This window comes from Arctopsyche grandis, chromosome 11, assembly GCF_051622035.1.
Source record: "Arctopsyche grandis isolate Sample6627 chromosome 11, ASM5162203v2, whole genome shotgun sequence".
Taxonomy (NCBI): domain Eukaryota; kingdom Metazoa; phylum Arthropoda; class Insecta; order Trichoptera; family Hydropsychidae; genus Arctopsyche; species Arctopsyche grandis.
In genome coordinates this window covers 18,574,633-18,597,076 of record NC_135365.1, presented here as the reverse complement: position 1 = coordinate 18,597,076, position 22,444 = coordinate 18,574,633, and the positions used below count along the sequence as shown (strand labels likewise).

The 22,444-nt window shown below is 28.6% G+C and overlaps 1 protein-coding gene across 2 annotated transcripts in view; it reads left to right on the top strand.

The window, feature by feature from the left end:
- LOC143919269 (uncharacterized) overlaps window positions 1-22,444 on the top strand; it is a 494,191-nt gene that overhangs the window by 271,929 nt on the left and 199,818 nt on the right. Inside the window, exon 5 of one of the 2 annotated variants that reach the window (XM_077441492.1) lies at window positions 20,899-22,251. The exons of the other annotated variant lie outside the window; for it this stretch is intronic. Coding sequence (XP_077297618.1) covers window positions 20,899-21,392 — 494 coding nt within the window. The 3' untranslated portion in view covers window positions 21,393-22,251. Of the gene's footprint in view, window positions 1-20,898; window positions 22,252-22,444 lie in introns of those variants that run through there. 2 annotated transcript variants of the gene reach the window in all.

Below are 22,444 nucleotides of genomic sequence, written 5' to 3'. Positions count from 1 at the left end.
CAGAGAGTGATCAGTGTTGTAATAATGTATGAAAATAAAATTATATATTAAATATACGTGTATTATAAATTGTTCATACATCAAAATATTTTAAAGAACATGGTGTGAATATGGTTATATGTAGGTACATGTTCATATTTAAAATAAAACACCAGATTATTTACACATATTTATAATTTATTGTTAATCGCAATATTGTCTGAATTGATTTTTTACATATACGCCCTTTTTTGTGATTAATGATATCTGTGGAGGGTGATTGTGTGATCCAATCAGTAACAAATGAGAGTTTTGAGTTACACGAGCAGTAGCACTACAAGATGTGGATGCTACCTTCGAACAAGACCACCAAGATTTATACCGAGCTTCATTGAAGTTTTTCAATAGATATATAAAACCATTACACATTAAGGATCTGCTGCCACGCGAGTTTCTTATAAATCGAACTGAAAGAAAAAAATAAGAAAATTTGCATTAGGATTGAATTGAACATTCTTCATCAAATATACATACACACATACATTGTATATGTACATATAAATGAAATTTTCGCATTTGAATTAGTCTAAATTTGTCATAATCGAATAATTTAAACCTTAAGTATTGATTATTTATTTTATTTAAAAATAGTAAATAAGAAGAGGTATGTAAAAAAATAACAATTTTTCATGAAAATGGTAATAAAAGTTGCAACACAACTTTTTATTTAAAAATAATAAATAAAAACGTGTAATATTAGAGAATTTCTTTAAAAATAAATATTTATTTTCCCAATTTCATTCATATGTGTACATACATACATATACAACAATTTAACTATGCAGTCCATGGCCCGCACATCCCAAGCTGGGCCCCTGGGCTGGCATGCTTAAGGTCCCCCCCCCCCCCCAAAAATGTTTCAAAATTGAAATTAAAAAACCTTTCATCAATATTTTTTACAACACAAATTAAGGTGTAATAAGATTGAGGATCATCTAATAAGTGATAACATATATTTTCGCAAGTATCAAATAAAAGTAATGATGTAAAAATTATAATAGCTAAGGTATCGCCAACAAGTTATTACTTGAACATAACTACGAAGTACGAAGATGACACTTCTCAATTTCGTAACAAAAAAAAAATCTTCTCCCCCCCCCCCTACACAGAATATTAACATGGTTTAATGACCTACATATGTACATGTGTAGATATCAAAGCATTTTTGAGACTAGAAATGTGCATTATATTTCACTTTATTTTAGATGTTATTCTTATTTCATTTAAGATTTCACAAAAAGTATAGTATAGCTTTATTACATTAGAAGTTATCAATAGAGAATTTTCGAGTTCAGCTAATATGATAAAATGTTTAACCATTTAATTTTGCCATTCACGGAAACGTGACTCGTGGTTGTGTTCCCGCAACATTCCTACAACAATATTTTGCTGGGTTACAGCAAAACAACGACAGCCACATATACCATATGAGGAACACCTCCAGTACACTTTACGATTGATACCACGTGGACGATTGTTAGCCGAGAAGGTGTAGCCATTGATCAGTAAAAGTTGACCACCTCTGCTGTTAGCGATATACTCGCATTGTACTAAAAATATAAATGTCATTACTGTATGTCATATAGTAATAAAAATGGGAATGAAACTAAAATACGAGAAAATTCATTTCAAATTGTTTATTTTTCATACTAAGAACTACAATTCCAATTACATATTTTAATTAATTTAATTTAATTTAAATTATTAATTCTATATATTTATATATATATATATATATATATATATATATATATATATATATATATATATATATATATATATATATATAAATATGTATATGTATATATATATATATATATATATATATATATATATTAATTTAATTTTATATATATATATATATATATATATATATATATATATATATATATATATATATATATATATATATATATATATATATATGTATATATATATATATATATATATATATATATATATATATATATATATACATATATATGTATACCAGGAAGGCTGAACAGGTAAACCCCAATGCGTCTTCCTGGTCAATTATAAACATCGATAAATAATTTATAGATTAATTTTTACAGAGCATCATAGAGACATCTATGGATAAAACTGACAAATTTGTATTTTAACAGCATTTTATATATCAGCGAATTCGAAATGATGAGTAACATAAGTCAGAAGCGAGAAATAGGTCAAGGTTGCTATAAATATATTTATTATACATATAATCTACACATGAGAGTTATGTGTTAATTTTAAAGTATTCACCTTCTTCGGTCACATATAAGCTAGGACGTTCATGGTTATGGTATGACCTTACTCTGACATTTCCGTCTTCTAAGGTGACTGAAGCTGAACAACTTTTCTTTTTTTTCGAACAAGTCCACCATGACTTATTGAAACTCCTGTGTTTCATCCAATATGTGTAACCATGAACTACCAACAGTTGACCACCTCTGGGACTCTTCATGAATCGTACTAAAATGAAAAAACATAAAAACTGAGTAAAGTCAACTAGTATGTATGCTAATGATTGAATCATATCCATACCTTAAACTTCTCTATTTTAAATTAGGAGTGAAGATAACAAATTGTAATACTACAGCCACATTACATTAACTATGGTATGAACAAATTGAAATAAGTAATTTCGAATTTTTTATACATAAACTAAAAATTGTATATATATGTATGTATGTATGTAGGTATAAAATAAAATGTTTAGAAATTTGGATGATATTAAATGAATCGTCAATATTTCATTTCTTTCTTGTTTTTTATTAGTTTTTTAATAACTAAATTCATATTAATGTAATTGTGTGTGTAAGTATATATGTATACAAGTAGGTTTAAAATTTATTTGTTAATCAAAACATTTACATACATAAACATTACAAATATTATTTTAGAGATACATTCATGTATGTATGCACATGTGCATCTATGTATGTATGTAGATACATTTATTATAAGGGTTGTTTATATTGGCTGATTCAGTAATTTATTAATTTAAAGTTTAGATATAGTAAAAAAAATCAACATTAATTAATATATTGATAAAGAAATAAAATTAAATATGTAATCTATAGAAGGAAATTCCAATATTTTTTTCTACTAGGACTTTATATTAAAACATCTCAGTTAAACTGGCTCAAAATGCCTAGCAAAAGTCTAATCTGCAGTATCAGTAGGTACAAGACCTGTGGCAGGACACTAAAGTTGAGAAAAGCAAATGAACTCAATCTATAGCAATTGTGAAGAAAAAAAAGGTAAACGTATAAAATTATAATTTTACTGTTACTATTAGTAGCTACAACATTAGAAAAAAGTGTATATATGATATACATAGGTCAGTGAAATTATTAAGTGATTATAAATAAAAAAAAGTGTAGAAGGAATGACGAAAAGGTACAGCTTTCGCGTGCGAAATACTGCCAGTAGTAGTCCAAATATCCAAGTATACTGGCATTACCATAATAATAATAATACTGGCAGTACCAGACCAAGCTTCTAACTGCGAGCCCCCTCCCCGCGCCCCTCCTTCGCCCACTCGAGCACATTACATCGAAAACGGTACTGCACAAAATCATAAAGATGCGTCACTTTCTGATATTAGTACCGCGGTGTATGATAATTATTGGATGCATAGGTGCGCGGGCGAGCTTAATACACGCTTAAATAATATTGATATTTTCATTTAATATACATAAATTTATGTATATTATAATATTATGTTTTTCTCGATTTGCTTGGGGGTTCTGTAGTTTCGCAGTACGTATGGACGAGTCGCTACCGCTTAAGCATGTACATTTTTTGATGATCCATTACAGTGTGAATCAAATCTATCATTACCCTACCGTTGACTGTTCGAATCATAGTTGGAGGAGGATGATTGTGGTATGTTTTACTACCACATATGTATTGGTCGATGGTCATAACGGTTCCAGGGCATCTTAACGATCTGTAAGACGTACATTTCCACCATATTTTGCTCGGAGTAGATTTAATGACCGAAAAACTGTGACCACCGAAGACTAAAGTTCTTCCCTTGTTTGCAGGAATGATATATCCTGTAACAATCAAATATTAATTATCTCATTGTCAATATCATTAACTAGCATATTGAGGAAGATGAATTTGCACCTTCTATAAATATAAATACGTACACCTTTTCGTTTGAAGGAAAAATTAAAATAAAATTTGCATTTTCATTTATTTTTGGTGTACTAACACTTCTATAACTCTTAAATATTACATTTGCATTCCTCTTTTCCTTTTCCTTTATACAAGAAGTTGGTTTAAAAATTGTATATATATAAAATAATTTTTAGAAATTTGTATGATATTAAGTGAATCGTCAATATTAAATTTTTTTCTTGTTTTTAATAACTAAATTCATATTAATATAAATGTGCGCGAAGGTATGTATAAAAGTAGGTTTAAAAACTATTTGCCGAATTTAAAAATTTATTTATTAATCAAAACAATTTAATAATAATAATATATGTATGTACATACATATTATTGATTTAAATATAAACATTATAAATTTTATTTTAGTGATACATGTATGTATCAGTGGCGGCTCGTGAAAATTCATAGAAGGGGGGGGCTGCAGAGATTGATCGGATTGCAGTAACCCGTTGACCATACCGGTGATCAAATGCAGAAAAAAATAGCATGCATATGTACTATAGTGGGAGGTCTGCAACCCCGCAGCCCATATAGACGAGCTGCCACTGGTATTTATGTATGCACATGTGCATCTATGTGCATATTTACATAGATACATTTGTCATAAGGGAAATTTAAATTGGTTGATTCAGTAATTTATTAATTTTAAGTTTAAATATAGTAAAAAAATTCAACATTATTTAATATATTGATAATAAAGTAAAATTAAATATGTAATCTATAGAAGGAAATTTCAATAAATTTTTCTACTAGCACTTTATATTAAAACATCTCAGTTAAACTGGCTCAAAATGCCTAAAAAAAGTTAGTAGCTACAACATTAGAAAAAAGTTTATTTATGATGTGGGTCAGTGAAATTACGATTTTTACATCCATATAACTAAATCTAAAACATTTTACGGTCCATGAATTTTACGTGGAATATGGCCCAATTTTCGTAATTTAAATATTGTACATATATCAAACATCATCACTTAGCGAAAGTTAAAACTATTATCTCACGCACAAAATACTTTTAAATAAAGTGACATCATATTTAATACGCGTAAACGTGTGAACGGATTATAAAGAGTTAAACATGTACATTTTTTGATGATCCATTACAGTGTGAATTAAATCTATCATTATCCTACCGTTGGCTGTTCGAATCATAGTTGGAGGAGGATGGTTGTGGTATGTTTTACTACTACATATGTATTGGTCGATAGTCACAACGGCTCCAGGGCATTTTGACGATCTGTAAGACGAACATTTCCACAATATTTTGCTCGGAGTAGATTGACTGAACGAAAAACTGTGCCCACCGAAGACTAAAGTTCTTCCTTTATTTGTAGGAACTATATATCCTGTAACAATCAAATATTAATTATTTCATTGTTATTATCATTAACTAGCATATTGAGGAAAATGAATTTGCACCTTCTATAAATATAAATACGTAAACATACACCTTTTCGTTTGAAGGAAAAATTAAAATAAAATTTGTATTCCTCTTTTCCTTTTCCAAGATGTAATCTGGACTCCACTTTAAATATGATATACATATGTAATTTTCGCAACACATTTTGATTTAAATTTATATTCATTCTATTTTGGGAGTAATAGGAAGTTAGGAAGTAGAATTTGAAATAAAAACATACAACATTTTCGTTACTTATTATATTTTATAACATAATATAATACATGCTATATTTACGTATATGTATGTATGTATAATTTACATGAATTTTGACGAGATAATAGACTTAATCTAATTATGATTTTAAATATAATTAAAAAACAGCATGGACTCGCTATAAAGAATGTATTGGAAATATGCAGACAATTCTAAATATATTTTTGTCATCGACGGTATTGTATCTTATATTATACATATGTATGTACATAAATACTTATATTTAGTGAAAGTTGGGAATTTGGACTGGTGGTTTTTATTTTATTACATAATGTTTCATTTTAACCACTGGTATGTCGTAGATTTCCTCAATACCAAATTTCAAACAGTAACATATTAATTAATTAGTAGGTAAAATAATGTTATTTTAAAATAAACAGAATAATAAGGGAGTAATCACACGGAAATGTATGTTAATACATATTAAAATAAAATATTTTTCAAATTTAAATTTGAATTCAACGCTACTTCAAAACTTATATTCCAAATTTTCTTCAATAGCCTTGTGACATATAACTGGCGTATTTATATTATCCTGTTTAGTAGTATATTTCGTATAAAAGGGATGGTTGTGAAAATTTAACAATTTGACAATTTCATCGTTCTGTGTGACGGCTAAACTGGAACATCTGGTTTCCTTGTAAGTGGAGCATTTCCACCAAACTTTTTGAAATTTTGTTGTAGCCAGATTATAATTTTTATAAAAACAAAAACCATCTATTATGAGCATCCTTCCACCTCGTCGTGTAGGTAAAAAATATGCTAGAAATATAATAACACATTTGCATTAGATGTATACTAGTAAATATTACAGTAAAATATTGCATTTTCAAGTAATACTTCGTGTAACTTTTGAATATAAAATTTTGCATATTTACGTTTATCTATTCTAATTACATACATTCACTGATTGACTATGACTATTTCAGTTCACTACATATTGTCCCAGAAAGGTGGAGCTTTGATAGTGTACAAGGATTACAAATATCAAAAAAATAAAGTTTTAACTTCTGGAAAGAAGATATGGTACTGTGCACTGAGACACAAACACGCGTGCAGAGCGAGCATTCATACGATTGATAAAATCATTGCTAAAAGCAACGCCGTTCATAATCATTAACCATAAATTTATACAAGATTGTTTTAACCTGCTATTCACTATGTATTGTATACTGTACATATGTATATACATATATTTCACTATATACGCACTTATGTAGTATATTGTACATACACACATATTTAGAATATAGACAAAGTATTTTTCTTATGTTAATATTATACTAGTAACTTAAATAGACCCAAATACTTAATAAAACCAAATAAAAAAATGAAAAATGTTTATTATATGTATGTACATACTATTCCATTACTGGTGTAAACCAAAATATCTCAAATATGGGCCGGTAAATTTACCAATAAATCAGTACTTCTACCAGTAAATCCAACAGGCATTAAATACTTCATAAACGTAATACAATATTTAAATAAATAACAAAATACCTTTTGTTTCGCAAGAAAAATGATAAAATTTACTAAATTATCCATAGTTGGAAATGATAGTAAATTTGAACTTCCTAGTTTCAATATATTAATATATGAAATGAAACTATCAATGTACGAAAAAATTATATTTATTAGAATTAGTACATTATATTACATAGTACAAATACACACCACTTTCTTAATAATTGAAGAAAAATACTCGTTTTTTTCAATCACGAACAAAATAAATGATAAAAATTAAATAGTAAATAAATTTTATTAGCATCTGTGTACTTTATCATTAATATTTCTATTGTGATATTTCAGCATTTTTTACGAAATCGGCTCGTGGTGGCGTCGCCTTGATAGTGGATGATCACGTTTTCAGTAGAAACAGTTACAATTCGAAAAATCTAAAAACAAGATGGCAGTGTTCCCGAGGGCATAACACTGGATGTAAAGCAGCCGTTCACACCATTGAAGATGAAATAATATTTTACAAAAATCAACATAATCACTGATATATACGAATTCTATGTAAATAATATATGTACTATATTACACTAGTGTTTGTTTGTCCGTCTCAAAATCCCATATCGCTTATTAGTCGGTTAAAATTTTGAATGTGTTACATTCATAAGGGCTGGTTTGATGGTGTCGAATACGCTTGTTCACTTTTTTTTAATGAATCCAATATTTCAATATGTAGATTCTAAATATCCCACCAATTTGATATATTGGTGTAATGAAAAAAAAAAAAAATATTAAAACCGTTTTGTTTCATACAATTGAAAGTTACACTCCCTTAATGGAATTGTTATATAATATATGTATATGTGTGTACTTCATTTCATATATCAAGACACAGTGGAGATATATAATATGTATGTATAGTACAGTAGTTTGAACTCGGTTAAAATAAATGTCATTAAACATTAGGCTCAGAATTCAGTAGAAGCACCTTTAAGTAAATTATATAAAAATTACTTGCGTTGTTTTTGAGACTAAGATTTTAACTATAACTGAGTAATACACATGTGATGTTATAAAATTAATCATTATATACATAAAAATTAAGCTATGAAAATTTATTGTAAAATATACCAGTAAAGATAAATAAAAAACGAAAATTATCAATCCTACGTATAAGTTCAAAATATTTTATTAAAACATTTAATCATTAAGGCACATATGATATTTAGTACATTTTCAAATTACATTTTTTTTTTGTTTTGTTTTAATTACAACCTACAAAATTTTTAATGTTAAAACAACGAGTACAATTAATTGCTAATTAGTACTTTAAGTTTTACCTACAAACTGGTATAAGAGTGTTAAAAACAAATTTCAAATATTCGCCCGTCTTTTATTAATTTCTACCGCTGAATCTAAAATATAATGAGATATCTACAATGTCAATATCATCAGATATCTACAATGTATTTATATTTAGTGCTTTAATTGCAATCGGAATCCTTATTAAAAGACTATGTTTATTTTAGCATACTTTACTAAATCTACGAAAGGAAATACTGTGCTTTACATCGATGGATATAGTTTCTGTCAACATTCCAAAATGCCAAATCAAGTTAAAATTCGATGGAAATGCACAACGGGCAGAAAAGGATGCAAAGCATACGCATACACTATAGAAAATGAAATAATATATTTGCGCAATGATCATAATCATACACCGTCATTAAAAAATAAATGTATACTTGATAATATTTTGCTTTGATTTATACTATGTAAATGATGATGTATAATATATGATGATGTATAATATATGATGATGTATAATATATGTACATACATATTCATACAATAAAGAAATATAATTTCAAAAATAGGTATTTTAATTTTACAAATCCCATTCACATTGATAGATAGGTTACAATAAAAGTTGAACTTTTTCATCGATCAATTTTTTTATATAAATATAGGTATAGACCTGAGGACAAGCTCAAGGTTGGACCTTCGCAGTGCCGGATATAAGACAGCCATTCAATTTCTGTATGATGAGGGCCGGAGTGCTTCAGAAATCTTCGACATGTGGAGCCGAATGGCTATTATGTGCGGTCAAATTCCACCAAATTATAATGCAGTCGTGAAATGGTTTAATGATTTCAAAAAGAGACGAAAATCGGAGGATGGGCCATCGAATTCTGACAAAATATGACGTTGCAATATTAACCGTTTAAACAACATAAAGATTTTTTATTTTATTATTACACTTATTTTTACACATGTTTGTGTTTTTTTTTTCCGCAGTTAAGTTTTTTTTTGGCGATATTTTAGAATAAAATAATATTTTATAAATCGTTACTAAATAATTAATAAAAATAAATGCATTAGTTACTTAAATGAAAAATTATTTATAAAATATAGTTTTTACTTGATTTACTTATAAACACATATGTATATAAATATAAAGTATTTTACATACATTACTGACCACTTCAGTATTAAAAAGACTATAACAGCTCTTTATCAGAAATCATTGAATGAAATATGTAGACATTAGAAGTACATTAAACTGCACTTTCTGCTTTGATATATAATAAGTACAAATCTTGAAATGTGAGTTACATAAAAGGTAAAAAAATACATGAGACTAAATTTATGAAAAGAAATTTATTTAAAGTAAGGTTGATTTGACATAATCATAAAATATAAAAAGTTACATAATAGGTAAAAAAATACATGAGACTAAATTTATGAAAAGAAATTTATTTATGTTAATAGAAAAATTTTTATATGTTTATATCACATTATTTATATTATATTTTTGTATAAAAAATCTAAAGTAAGGTTGATTTGACGTAATCATAAAATATAAATCAAGTATATATTATGTTTTTCATAATACAATGTACATATATATGTATGTATGTACACATTTATTTATTTATTTATATATATTTTAGCTATCAAGCTAATTTAAACATGTACATTATATTTTACATTATTTTAAAATGTAGTTAATTTTGAAATTGTTCAATAAATCATTAAATTTTGTTCCTTATTAAAATCAACTTTTTCATATTTGTATCAAAATTTTGCTATAAAAAAAATTCGTTTCAAAACCACATACATACATACTAAAACATAAAATTAACATGGTTTGTTTTTAAAATATAAAATATTTTTAAATTACAAATACAATATCATGAATAACAATACAATCAATGTAAGTTCTTTATTTAGTGACACAATAAGTAAATAATCATAAATTATCTATCCAGATCAAATTAAAACTTGGCTATTTTTTTTTAAATATGCTAACACATTTTAAAACTGAACCTAAGCGGGGGTGGATGAGAATGATTTCCCTTTATGTATATTATTTTATCATTCTGGGTATGTACAGTGGCTTTGCATGGTTTGTTCTTAGACGAACAAATCCACCTGATTTTGTTGTGAGCCAAGCTCGCGCACTGGTAATAGCAGTAGTTGGCATACTTCAACAGTCTATTGCCCTTTTGGGACACGACATACATCGCTAGAACACAAACAAAGAATAGATTATTATTGCTAACACGACAATTTTGATAATTTTCAGTAAGCTACTCCTGTTCAAGGCGAGGCAATCCATTAATGCACGTAGATGGTTATACTTTCTCGAGACAGCGCGTATCATCTGCGGGAAAGGTAAGGTGGTACTGCTCGAATGGACACAGCAGAGGTTGTAAAGCAAACGTTCACACATATGAAGATAAGTTATTATCATTTAATAACGTGCACAATCATTAATACATGTACGTAGTTGATTTTAATACATATTATATTTTTTGTATCAAACCCTTACAATAAAATATTGGTTAAGTTATCGAATCATTGTTGTGGTGGGTGCGAGTGATATCCCTTAATGAAGACTATCCTTCCCTCCAAAGTGTGTATAGTGGCTCTGCAATTTTGCGATTTTGAAGAACACTGCCATCTCACTTTATTTCTAGTCAATAACATGTTTGGATAATATTCGTAACCGTCGTGTTTCAACAAACGATCTTCTTGACTCAGAACTGGGAACGATACTGAAATTAAATTAAGTCGTTAAATATCTGTGGTATTTAAAATTGTGGAAGATTAAAATGGATGTACATAGTAACGGAACCAGCCCACATTAGGCAAATATATATCCAATATACGGGTGGCCGTCGATGAAAGAGTCGAAGTGAAAAAGTCAAAAATATTCGTTTATCATGCATACATATGAAAAACGGTTAGAATATAACGTATATCAGTGGCGTGTGGTAAAACTCACTCTCCCCCCGTCGTACATACTCACTTAATTTGCGCGAGCAGGATACAACAGGAACAAGAGGAACAGGCTTTTCCTCCCGTATCCCGCGCGCGCACATTAAACAAGGCTGTAAGACAAAAAGAGAGATAATTTCACCGCATGCCACTCATATATATAATATATACATAGTACCGTTTACCATGCACCCTTTTTTTTTTTATCTTTCGACTTAAGATCTTTCGATTTTCAATCTTTGCCTTCCGATATTTGCTTTTTCGACCTTTTCACTTTCGGTCCCGTGAGTTAAACCCCCCAATATACATATGTATCATAAATTCATTTATGTATGGTTTTATAACATTTGAAACTAATGTATAAATATAATATATTGTTAATTTGGCTTGTCAAAAGCTAGGATACTTTAAAAGATAATTCTGGATATGTAATGTGAGTAAAAGTATTCGATATGTAAGTATATATAGAATTACTGTTTACATGAGGCTATTTCTGTGAGCATAATAGATGGTAAGTATTAAATACGAATAATATTAAATAAATAAAAAACAATTTTAAAATCAACAAAATTTATTCAATAAAATTAAACACACTATAAATTTTATATAAATAAACATAACACTCTTTTTTTAATATACAAGATTATTTTTTATTATTATTTTAGAAAGTAAATTTAATATATTTTCAACAACAATTAATTTTAGTCACAGTTAACAAAAATAAGTATGTGCATACTGCCATACGAATTATAAAAATAAAAACTATTACGTGATTAACCATATTAAATACTAAATTATTTGTAAGTGACGGAATTTAAAAGCCAAACCGAAAAAAAAATCACAGAATGTTGCTCTACCACTCGCATTTTGCAAATCCTAGTCAAAAGACGCATATTCATAATAAAATTTAAAAAGTGAACATTGAACAGGATAAAATATTTAAACGCAGCAATCAATTGATTTTTCATGCATATGTATCTCAATTTCAATTGAGTACAAAGAAAATACAAAAATAAATTTTAAAGTATAGCTGTTTTAACAAGGCATTAAAAATTTCCCATCCATATTTGACCAAATGATTTCACATGCTCTGGTGGTTCATGATTGTGGTTAGGATAATGTTTGACGACAATGTCGTCACAGGTAACTGCGTAGCTTGAACATCGTCTACTCGAATATCGGGAACACTTCCAGTAGACTTTGGCTCCTCTTGTACAACTGGTCGAAAAAGTAAAGCCATCCAACATCAACAGCCTTCCGCCTCTATTATTCGGCACATAAATTGCCGGCACTATCAACAAAATGTAATCGTTACAAAAGAATTCGAATTTTCATTAAAAAAAATCTTAGGATTATATTTATCTTTCGAATATAATAAACATGATTTTCAAAAAATAAGACATTTTTCTCACAAACGCATCTTATATATCAATATTAAATAAAATACAGTTCATTAAATCTAAAATTAAAACAACCTCAATATAAATAACAATTTTATTCTCACAAATATAAAAATATATATGGCAAATTTAATTAATAAATAATATATGTACAAAAGTATAGTATAATAATTTATACTCGTCATGCTCTTTGGCGGTTCCCGGAAAAATGCATTAAATTGCACTGAATAGTGGTGCAGTTTTGAGAAATCCTATTTTCCAAAGGCACTCAGAAAGAACTTACGCAATAGAATTCCACAAAAAAAAAGGTTAGCGCTCTCAGATAACATAATTGTATTGCGTTAGTTCTCCTTGAGCATCTTTGAAAGTTTGGATGTCTGGAGAGTGCACTATCTCGAGTGCATTTTTCCGGTCATCCTCTTTGGCATCAAAAGCAATGTAGGCTTTAAATATAGGAAGAACTACAAACAATCTCAATGAAAAATAAATCTTAAGAACCTACACAAATTATTGCTTTAATAAAAAGACAATGTATTTCAAATTATTCAATAACAATTTGGTATACTTTTTCAAAATATTACACATGAAATAAATTTAAAATTATTCCAAAAACTTCTGCAAGAAGACAGTGGGTAATTGTCATACTTACATTATATTTAAATCCGTTCCAAATTGTATTGAAGAATCATCAATCAATATTTTGTCATACAAATCAAAAATTTATTAATGCTAATATCAGACACGTATTCTAAAATCCCTCTAAAGAAATCTAGTACTTAGATTATTATCTTTTGCTCTATATGTGATTAGGTGGACTATGATTGTGATGTCTGCCTTCACGCTGTATCGTATCATCAACTGTATATACATACGCCCCACAATAATTACCATTAGAGCAAGTCCATCTTATAGATCCAGACTTGTTTTTCGAATGCAAGAAGAATCTGTAGTTACGATACTTGAGGACGCAATTACCCTTTCGAGAGAGCACATACTCGGCTAAAATTTAAAATTAGTATACAAAAATTAATACGCATATATATAATACATTTTGTTAATAAATGTGGGTTTATTTTTGATTTAAAAGAATAAAACAAAATAAGTTTCATATAAAGAAAAAAATCATATATCAAATGGTTAGTTATTTTATTTACAATTCACGTGGTTATTTTCTATACATGATTATTTTCTATTATTAACGAACCATGTTATTTCCACTTGGACACACATTTTCCCAATTCTCCCCCCCCTTCCTGCTTCGGAGTAATACATAAATTACTACGCCCCACAATTGGTCAAACGAACCGGTCGATTGAAACAAGATCCAGAGCACTTCTATAGATGGTCCACATTGATGACAAAACTTCGGAACTATCGTTTACTTGCGGCTCCATTATCAACTGAATACAGAATTAAGTCCCCTGGTGTGATTTCACTCTTTGTTTTCATTTCTTTTAAAGAATACCTTTTTTTAAACTTTTCAAACCATCCTTTGCTTCCTGAAAAATCACACTGCCGACTTGTGGTCGTTGGATTTTCCATTTTAATGTTATTGAAAATAGTGACAGCATAATGTCTTATTGTAGTGCCATCGAGTGGCATTCCCTTGCAGCTATAATCTTTTATCCAAGCCATCAATTGTTTTTCCATATTTTCCATGTTTATGTCTCGTGAGTACACAGTACGTTTGGAACTTGTGGAAGTCCCTGCTGCTACACTTTCTCGGATGTGGCTCTCATTCTTTTTAATTGTTCTTACGGTGGCTTCACTCAAATTGAAATATTTCGCTACTGCAGTAGAACCTTCTCCATTCCTAAGACGATCTAATATTTGAATCTTCGTATATAAAGATATTGTTTTTCTTTTACTTCCTTGCTTTGTTGGTATTGATTCTATAAAAACAACAAAAATTTGAAAATTATAAATATTTACAATATTAACTTTCGGGTTTTAGAATTTGGCTACTCAAAATAAACGTAGATATTATAATTATTTACAATAAGAATAATTTCACAGTAATAACGAGCACTTCTAATGTATGTAATTTTTCATTATATAGGTTATTCCAAATGAATTTTTTGAAAGTTCGCATTCAATAAGCATTTAAACGTTTGCATAGACCTATCAGAATTACGTTTTCATTTAATTAACACTGCTGTAAATTCTTAAAATTATAATAAACGCAAGTTTGACGAACTTAATATGTATATTAAACATTGTAAATATTCTTGTAAATTCTCACCTGAAAAAGAAAACGTTAGTAGTCAGACGAAGATTTACTAAATAAAAATCATATCCAGTTAACTCTCTCAGAATCTACGGAAATGTGTTTATATAACTAATTGATCGTTCAAAAATAGAGATTACAAAAGTTGACAAAATAATAATTAAAATAAAATTCAAAAAGCCGTATTTAATTAATAAACAATTTATTTAATATTGAACTATTTCATAATTCATACAAATACATAGTTACATTAAAAATTTAACAGTAAACATAATGAAACAATCTGCGTATATTGAATATTAAAAACGAAGTAAAAATCAATATACGACAAAAAATTTATAAATATTGTCATCGTGTAGAGTTAACTACAGGGTTGATGTCCAACGAAACAGATTGTCTCAAACCGGTCCGTGGCTTGTGATCGTGTTCATTTTTCATGGATATAATGTCTGATTCAAAGGTATAAATGTTGGCACGACAACCTCTGTAACTATGAGTTGAACAAGCCCAACGTTGTTTTCCTGAAGGTAGAGCCTTCTGCATGTAAAATGAGTAGTTGTCTATTACAATTAGTGGCTTTCCACGCATAGAAGTTATCACTTTCACTGAAAATAGATTCATTCGTAAGCACCATAAATATATATATTAAATGGTTGTACTAAGTTACCTTATATATGTATAATGGAATTCACAATCATGAAACAATACCCAATAAAACCGAATATAATAATGTATGTATAATCATTATTAAAGAGGACAACACCAATTTAATAAAATAAAACAAAATTATTAAGTGTTTGTATATTTGAAGTTGGAACAGGAAAGTATGATCTAAACCCTTTGAGTGCTGATGTCTTTTCTGTTGAAAGCCCGCCATGCTGAAAATTTCGGCTACATTTCCAACTAGAATTATTTAGAAATCCAATAGAAAGCAGGTATAAAAATTGTTGCTAATCCAAACCAACCCTAGATCACTACCGTCGAGGATTTCGAGTTTTGTAAAGGTGTGTTTAGACTCTCTAATATATCTTGCAACAATATAAAATAAACAAAAAAATTCTATTGATGAATGTATTTTTCCAAAACTAGTTCCATCTTCTTCATTGTTATGTTAAAATGTAATGCTCACAATCTAAATTCCAAGCCACAATCTAAAATACTCAACAGTTAGGGATTTCCAATGAGTTATTCTATGCTTATAAATTCAGAAATTCCGGTATAAGCGAGTCTTTATAAACGTTGACAAATGAATGACACGGATCACACAACCCGTTTTTAATATATTTTTTTTTCGATGCTACCTTTAAAGGCTTAGCAGGTAGTGTTTTTATTTACTTTTTACATGCAAAATTCACAACGCCTATCGGCAAGTTTTGCAGGCCTATGGATTTATCAGCAAAACGCCAATCGGCGTTGGTCAGCATTCAAAGGGTTAATACAATTTAAATATTAGATAATAGTTGAATCGAACAAAAAGTATATAATATTAAATAAAGAAATTCAACATTTTTTTTATTTTACATGTCACTTTTCACCATAACAAGCTTCAAATCATATCCAAGGCTGTTGTTTAAATAAAAAAAATTGCAATTATTTTAACAAGCATTCAACTGTTTCGTTACAAAATCATTCTTTTCACTACATATATTAAATGAGCTTTTAATCTTCGATGAAAATGTTTATTAATTTTTCCTTTAATACAACATCGATAAAAAATGTATAGATAGACCTTCCATAGAAATTTGTCAGGGGATTTGAGGGACTCGGGGGGTTAGAAGTGCGGGTAGTATTGGAACCAAACACTTTGAAGGCTCATCTATACATTATATATCGAAGCATTGCAATGAATATGATAAAGTGAAACAACAATTTTGATTAGTTTTTTGTTATAAAGAATAAAAAAAATTACAAAAAAGTAAATTTACATAAATTGTCAACAAGCTTAGTTGCGTGTGTGCGGTCACAATCTTGAAAACACTGCTTGTATACATATGTAAGGCTTTCCGATGGAGATGGGGAGAATTTCACCAGCTGCCACTGCTTATTATAAACATCAGTATTTGCATTAAAAACAAAAAATATTATTTGGTTGGTCGTAATGACCACGATTTCTTTGTACCTGTATAATATATAACCAAGTAAAATTCAACCTTGCTTGTAAATCAGTATTCAAAATCATTCAAATCAAATCAAGTATTCAAAATCAGTATTCAAAAAGTGTTGTACTCAGATGAAAAAAGTGCGCATATACAGAGCAAAACATAAGTATTATACATAATTTACATTGCATATATGTATGTATGTGTATAGCAAAGCTTGGTACAGTGAAAGACTTGCATATATATTTTATGTGTTTATTGTGTACATCAAATTTGGGTATTTTAGGGGAAAGAACTTCATATATACTTGTAAAAAATGTTTTTTTTCTTATTTTATTAGGTGAATGGGTGGTATTGTTAAATGCTGTGCAGAATCGAAGTGCGGTAATTCAGTCATGCTGGAGAAGTGGTCATGGAGAATTATGCTTAGTTCAATGCAAAATGCTATAACAATCACCTGAAACCGAATAGTATATTAAATTTAGGACTCAGAAATGGATAATTAGAGTACATTTAATGGAAAACAGTCGCGCAACACGACCCCAACACAATACTCGACCGCGGCTATGACAGATACCCCCACCGTAGCACAATAACACTAACAATACCGTAATACATCATTTTCCTACCATGTCCACGTTTCATGTCAGTATTGCAATAGCAGTAAAATACGGATTTAGCATTCTTTTTATTGTATGCATAGAAGTAGAATGCATAGAATGGTCATTGTTAACAGAAGTATCGTCTAAAAGTGAGCCGTTGAAGAGAGAGACGGAAAGTCAGAAGAGAGACAAGAGAGAGAGAGAGAGACGAAGTTTAGCAAACAATGAACAAAATCTGCCGCGCAGAGTTTTTGTAGCAACATTTTTGGAGGCTGAGAGCGATTCTATGCATTCTACTTCTATGATTGTATGGCTTTAAGGTAGCAGCACTAGAGATGGGCAAAAATGAGAATTTTGAACGAACGGGAAAAAAACCGGAAATTTTTGGGAAAATTGGAGTTTTTTTACATAAAACTGTATTTTTTAATTGACCAAAATAATACAACATATTTTAGTACATAGTACAGTACAAAGTTTTTATAAAATTATTTGGATGTCAAATATAACATTTATTCAACATTTATTCAAAATTTATGCATATAATACAAAATCCTCTTTGACATTAAAAATTCTATGTATTTATATTTCAACAATTGATAAAGGACAGTTTGATGCATATATTGCTATAACAAATGCTGTATCAAGTTGATGACATTCAGAATCAGTAATATTTTCAAACTATGTTTCTATTCGACTACGTCTTATGCTAAGTAAACGTGCAGTAGATGCAATGCATGAAGATTCAAAAGTAGTGGGCTGATCTATTGTATCTATAGAAGTTAGTAATATTGATCCATTAAAAGTGGTGTCTCAACTACGTGATTTTTTATTTTCGCTATTTTCTTAATATTTAGCGCACGTAGATATATGATTTGTCATTTTTGTAGCATTTGGAAAGTTGTATTTCGTATCACAATACCTACATACAGCTGCAAACTTCTTACTTGTTCCGGATTCTTGCTGAGTTCTTTTAAAGCGATTCCAAACTGTTGATTTTGGTCGTACCATTATCTAATGGGATGTTATGTTAAGTACATTTATATTAGTTTCAACTAACTGTATATAAATTTTACGTAATTTATTGTTTTTATTGCTTTAAATTTTTGCTACCGCACAAATACCACAAGTACTGAACTGATTCCTAAAAGATTTTATTTACTTTATTGTAAATACTTTTAAAAACTTTTAAATGTTATTAAATTATTTATACATATTTACAAAAAATATATTATCTTTTGTATATAGAGAGAGAAGGATGAACATTTGATAAAATCAAAAATCTTTCTGTAGACAAAAATAAGGAAATTAAAAACAATTTTACTTGACGATTTTGGAAGTCCCATGTATTTTTTCTAGGTTGTGAGTCTTAGCAGTGACTTCAAAAGAAGTTGACAAAAAATTACAATAGGGAAAGAGTACAGCCGGTGGCGACTTTGATTTTAAAGTTATAAAATAAAAACCCTGTGATATTACTAAAAACCTTTTGTGTCCTCGACAAAGTTTATAAACAAACAACACACAACGCATAGACAACGTCAACGACATCAATGTTTTCCTTAGATCGAAACAGATGAACGAGTAGGCCGTGAAAAATGCTATTTCGGCAATACTTATCAAGTAAAAATAAGATGTAGTGTGACGTATGACGTATGACTAGTAGAGGTTATCTCGGAGAAGGGCGGGACCTCAGACCGTGATTGCTGAGCTGTCATATTTCATTTCATCATATTATCTATCCATTTGAGTTTCATTTTATCTTTTCTTCCACATATATCGTTGATTGTACCTTTATATTTATCTTATCTATTATTTCATGAGTAAGTCCACACGTTTCTAGATATTATTCAGTTGATATTCGAAGGTAAGACTCACTTCCAATTTTTTTGATACTTTTTTCATATTTAGAACCTGTTGAAATGAAGTAATGTAATTTTGTGACATGTAACATATGTACATTGAAAATTGTTATTAATCTGTTTAAATATATTATACATGTATTACAATAACTGCCTTTTATTATTTCTTACTGCCACGTTTCCAAAATATCTGGTTTCTTACATGCAATTCATATTGAATTAAAATTCCTATTTCTTCACACATGAGAAGTTGGTATGTACATATATAGTTCACTCTTCGATGACAAAAACATTCAGTTATGATTTTTCTGTCTATCAATGTGCATTCTCTGTTTGTATCTCTGTATATTCAAAAATGTAAAAAAAATAATATGTTGTATTTATTTTGTCTATAACAATTTTATAATTTCAGGTATTACATATGCCTTATCCCGCCGAGGTGGTATGGCTCTTCGTATTGGCTCCTATATATTTGGATATAGACGACAAAATAAAAGGGGCGAACGGCATTGGGTGTGCACAAAGAAAAGTTCTAAGAAGTGTCACGCCTATGTCTACACTTTAAATAATAAATTAATTTATGTTAAAAATCACCACACGCACATTTGATATTTAATTTATTTACTTTTCAGAGAAAAAAATTGCACAAAATCACATATTTCTTGAGTGATAAATTTTATAAAATTGTTATTGTAATGGTTAAGGTAGTCATTGTTGATAAGTAATCAAAATATTCTTCTATACAGCTTACTAAATTGCTATATTTTATTGTATAGATTTAAATAAATTATTGTTTTACATATGTATGTGTGAATGTACATATGTATGTATGCATAGTCGTAACTTAAGCTAAATATATTTATTAATGTTATTAAATTTCATATCTATATGATTGTTTCTGTAGAATTGTTATGAGTTTATTATTATGAAAATTAAAAAAAAAATACATATGCATGTAAAGAGTTCATATTTCATTTTAATTACATAAAACTATAACTGAATGTATGTACATATCATTAACTATGCAATGAAAACTCTAAATAATTATTAAACTATTTTTAATATTTTAGTATTTACCTGGAAATCAATACCATCCACAAGTAGTCCAACGACACTGAAACAACAATTTGAAAACAAGCTTCGTGAAGTGTTGCAGAAAAAACGCGATGATAACAATTTCTTTATAACAAGCGACCAATATATAACATTGATAAACCGTGTGAAAGAAACCAAAGTAAAGAAAAAGAAGGAGACTCCAGATTACCGATGTCTAGCCCGGTATGACATTCTTGTTGTTGATGACCGAGAGAAATTGATAAAACCAGTAAATGCATTAAACAATATGCAAGTGCAATATTATATATCGACAGATGAATTATTTGACATTATACACAATGCGCATTTTTCGACTGGCCATGGAGGACGAAACCGAATGGCACAAGAATTAAAGAAAAACTATTGTAATGTAACTAAAGAAACTATAATGATTTACTTATCGCTTTGCAAGTTTTGCCACGATAAAAAATATTCTAAAAAAGTAATCCCTGTGTTAGTTAATTCTTAGAGTTGTAAAAACTATTTTAATTAATAAAAATATGCACATAAACATTGCTTCAATTTTTTCCTGAACATTGTATTAATTTTATTATAGTGTTCTAAAAAAATGCACATTGAAATATCAACAACTGATGATATTGTCTTTGTCCTGTCAATAAAAGTGTGCAATTGACTTATTAAATTTAAATTTTCACTTCATATAAATACATATTACAAATTCTAACACATAATAAACGTGTTCTCTTCATAGAAAAAAAGTTTGTCAAATATTTCATAGGGTTTAGTGTATTTGGTGAGTAGTTAATTCTTAATTCTTTTAAAATATTTTTGTTAATATACATATATAAAGCAAATCATTACAGTTACCCCACCAAAGAATACATAATGGAAAGTACAATTCTGGCCGAATTGCCCGTAACTGCAAAGCTGTCATATTATAAAATATCCCAGAAATCAGGTATAATATTAGCTTCGTTCACTTGTTTTAATAATAAATGTATGTCTTTATATCTTTGACTGTTAAAATAATACAGTCTATTTGTTGATAATAGTTTTCAATACAATACTTTTCATAGCTTGAACTTGAATAGAGTCGCAAATTGGAGTAAAGCTACTAAAAATATGGATACTTGTATAAAAATATATACATACATTTATACCATCTTTCCCCAAAAATAAGACTGATCGTATATTAATTTTACACTCGAAAACTCCACTAGGACTTATTTTCGAGTATACATATAATTTACTTGATATATAAAACATTTACGATGATAGTAATACAATCTAATATGCAATTTCGAAACAGACTTTGTATGTATGTATGTATGTAAGTTTTGGTTTGTAGAATCCGTGGCGTTAAATTTAATAAAAAATAAAAAAAAATTAATATTCAAATAAATTTAATAATATTAGCCATGTTAAGTAGTTTATATTACAAATACCGAGGGAAGCTGGATAAAATCACTAGTCTAATATACCCAGAGAAATGTTATAATAATATAAGTGGCTTTAGGCGTTATGTTGTTGTCAAATGATGATTGTCCACAGACATTCCTA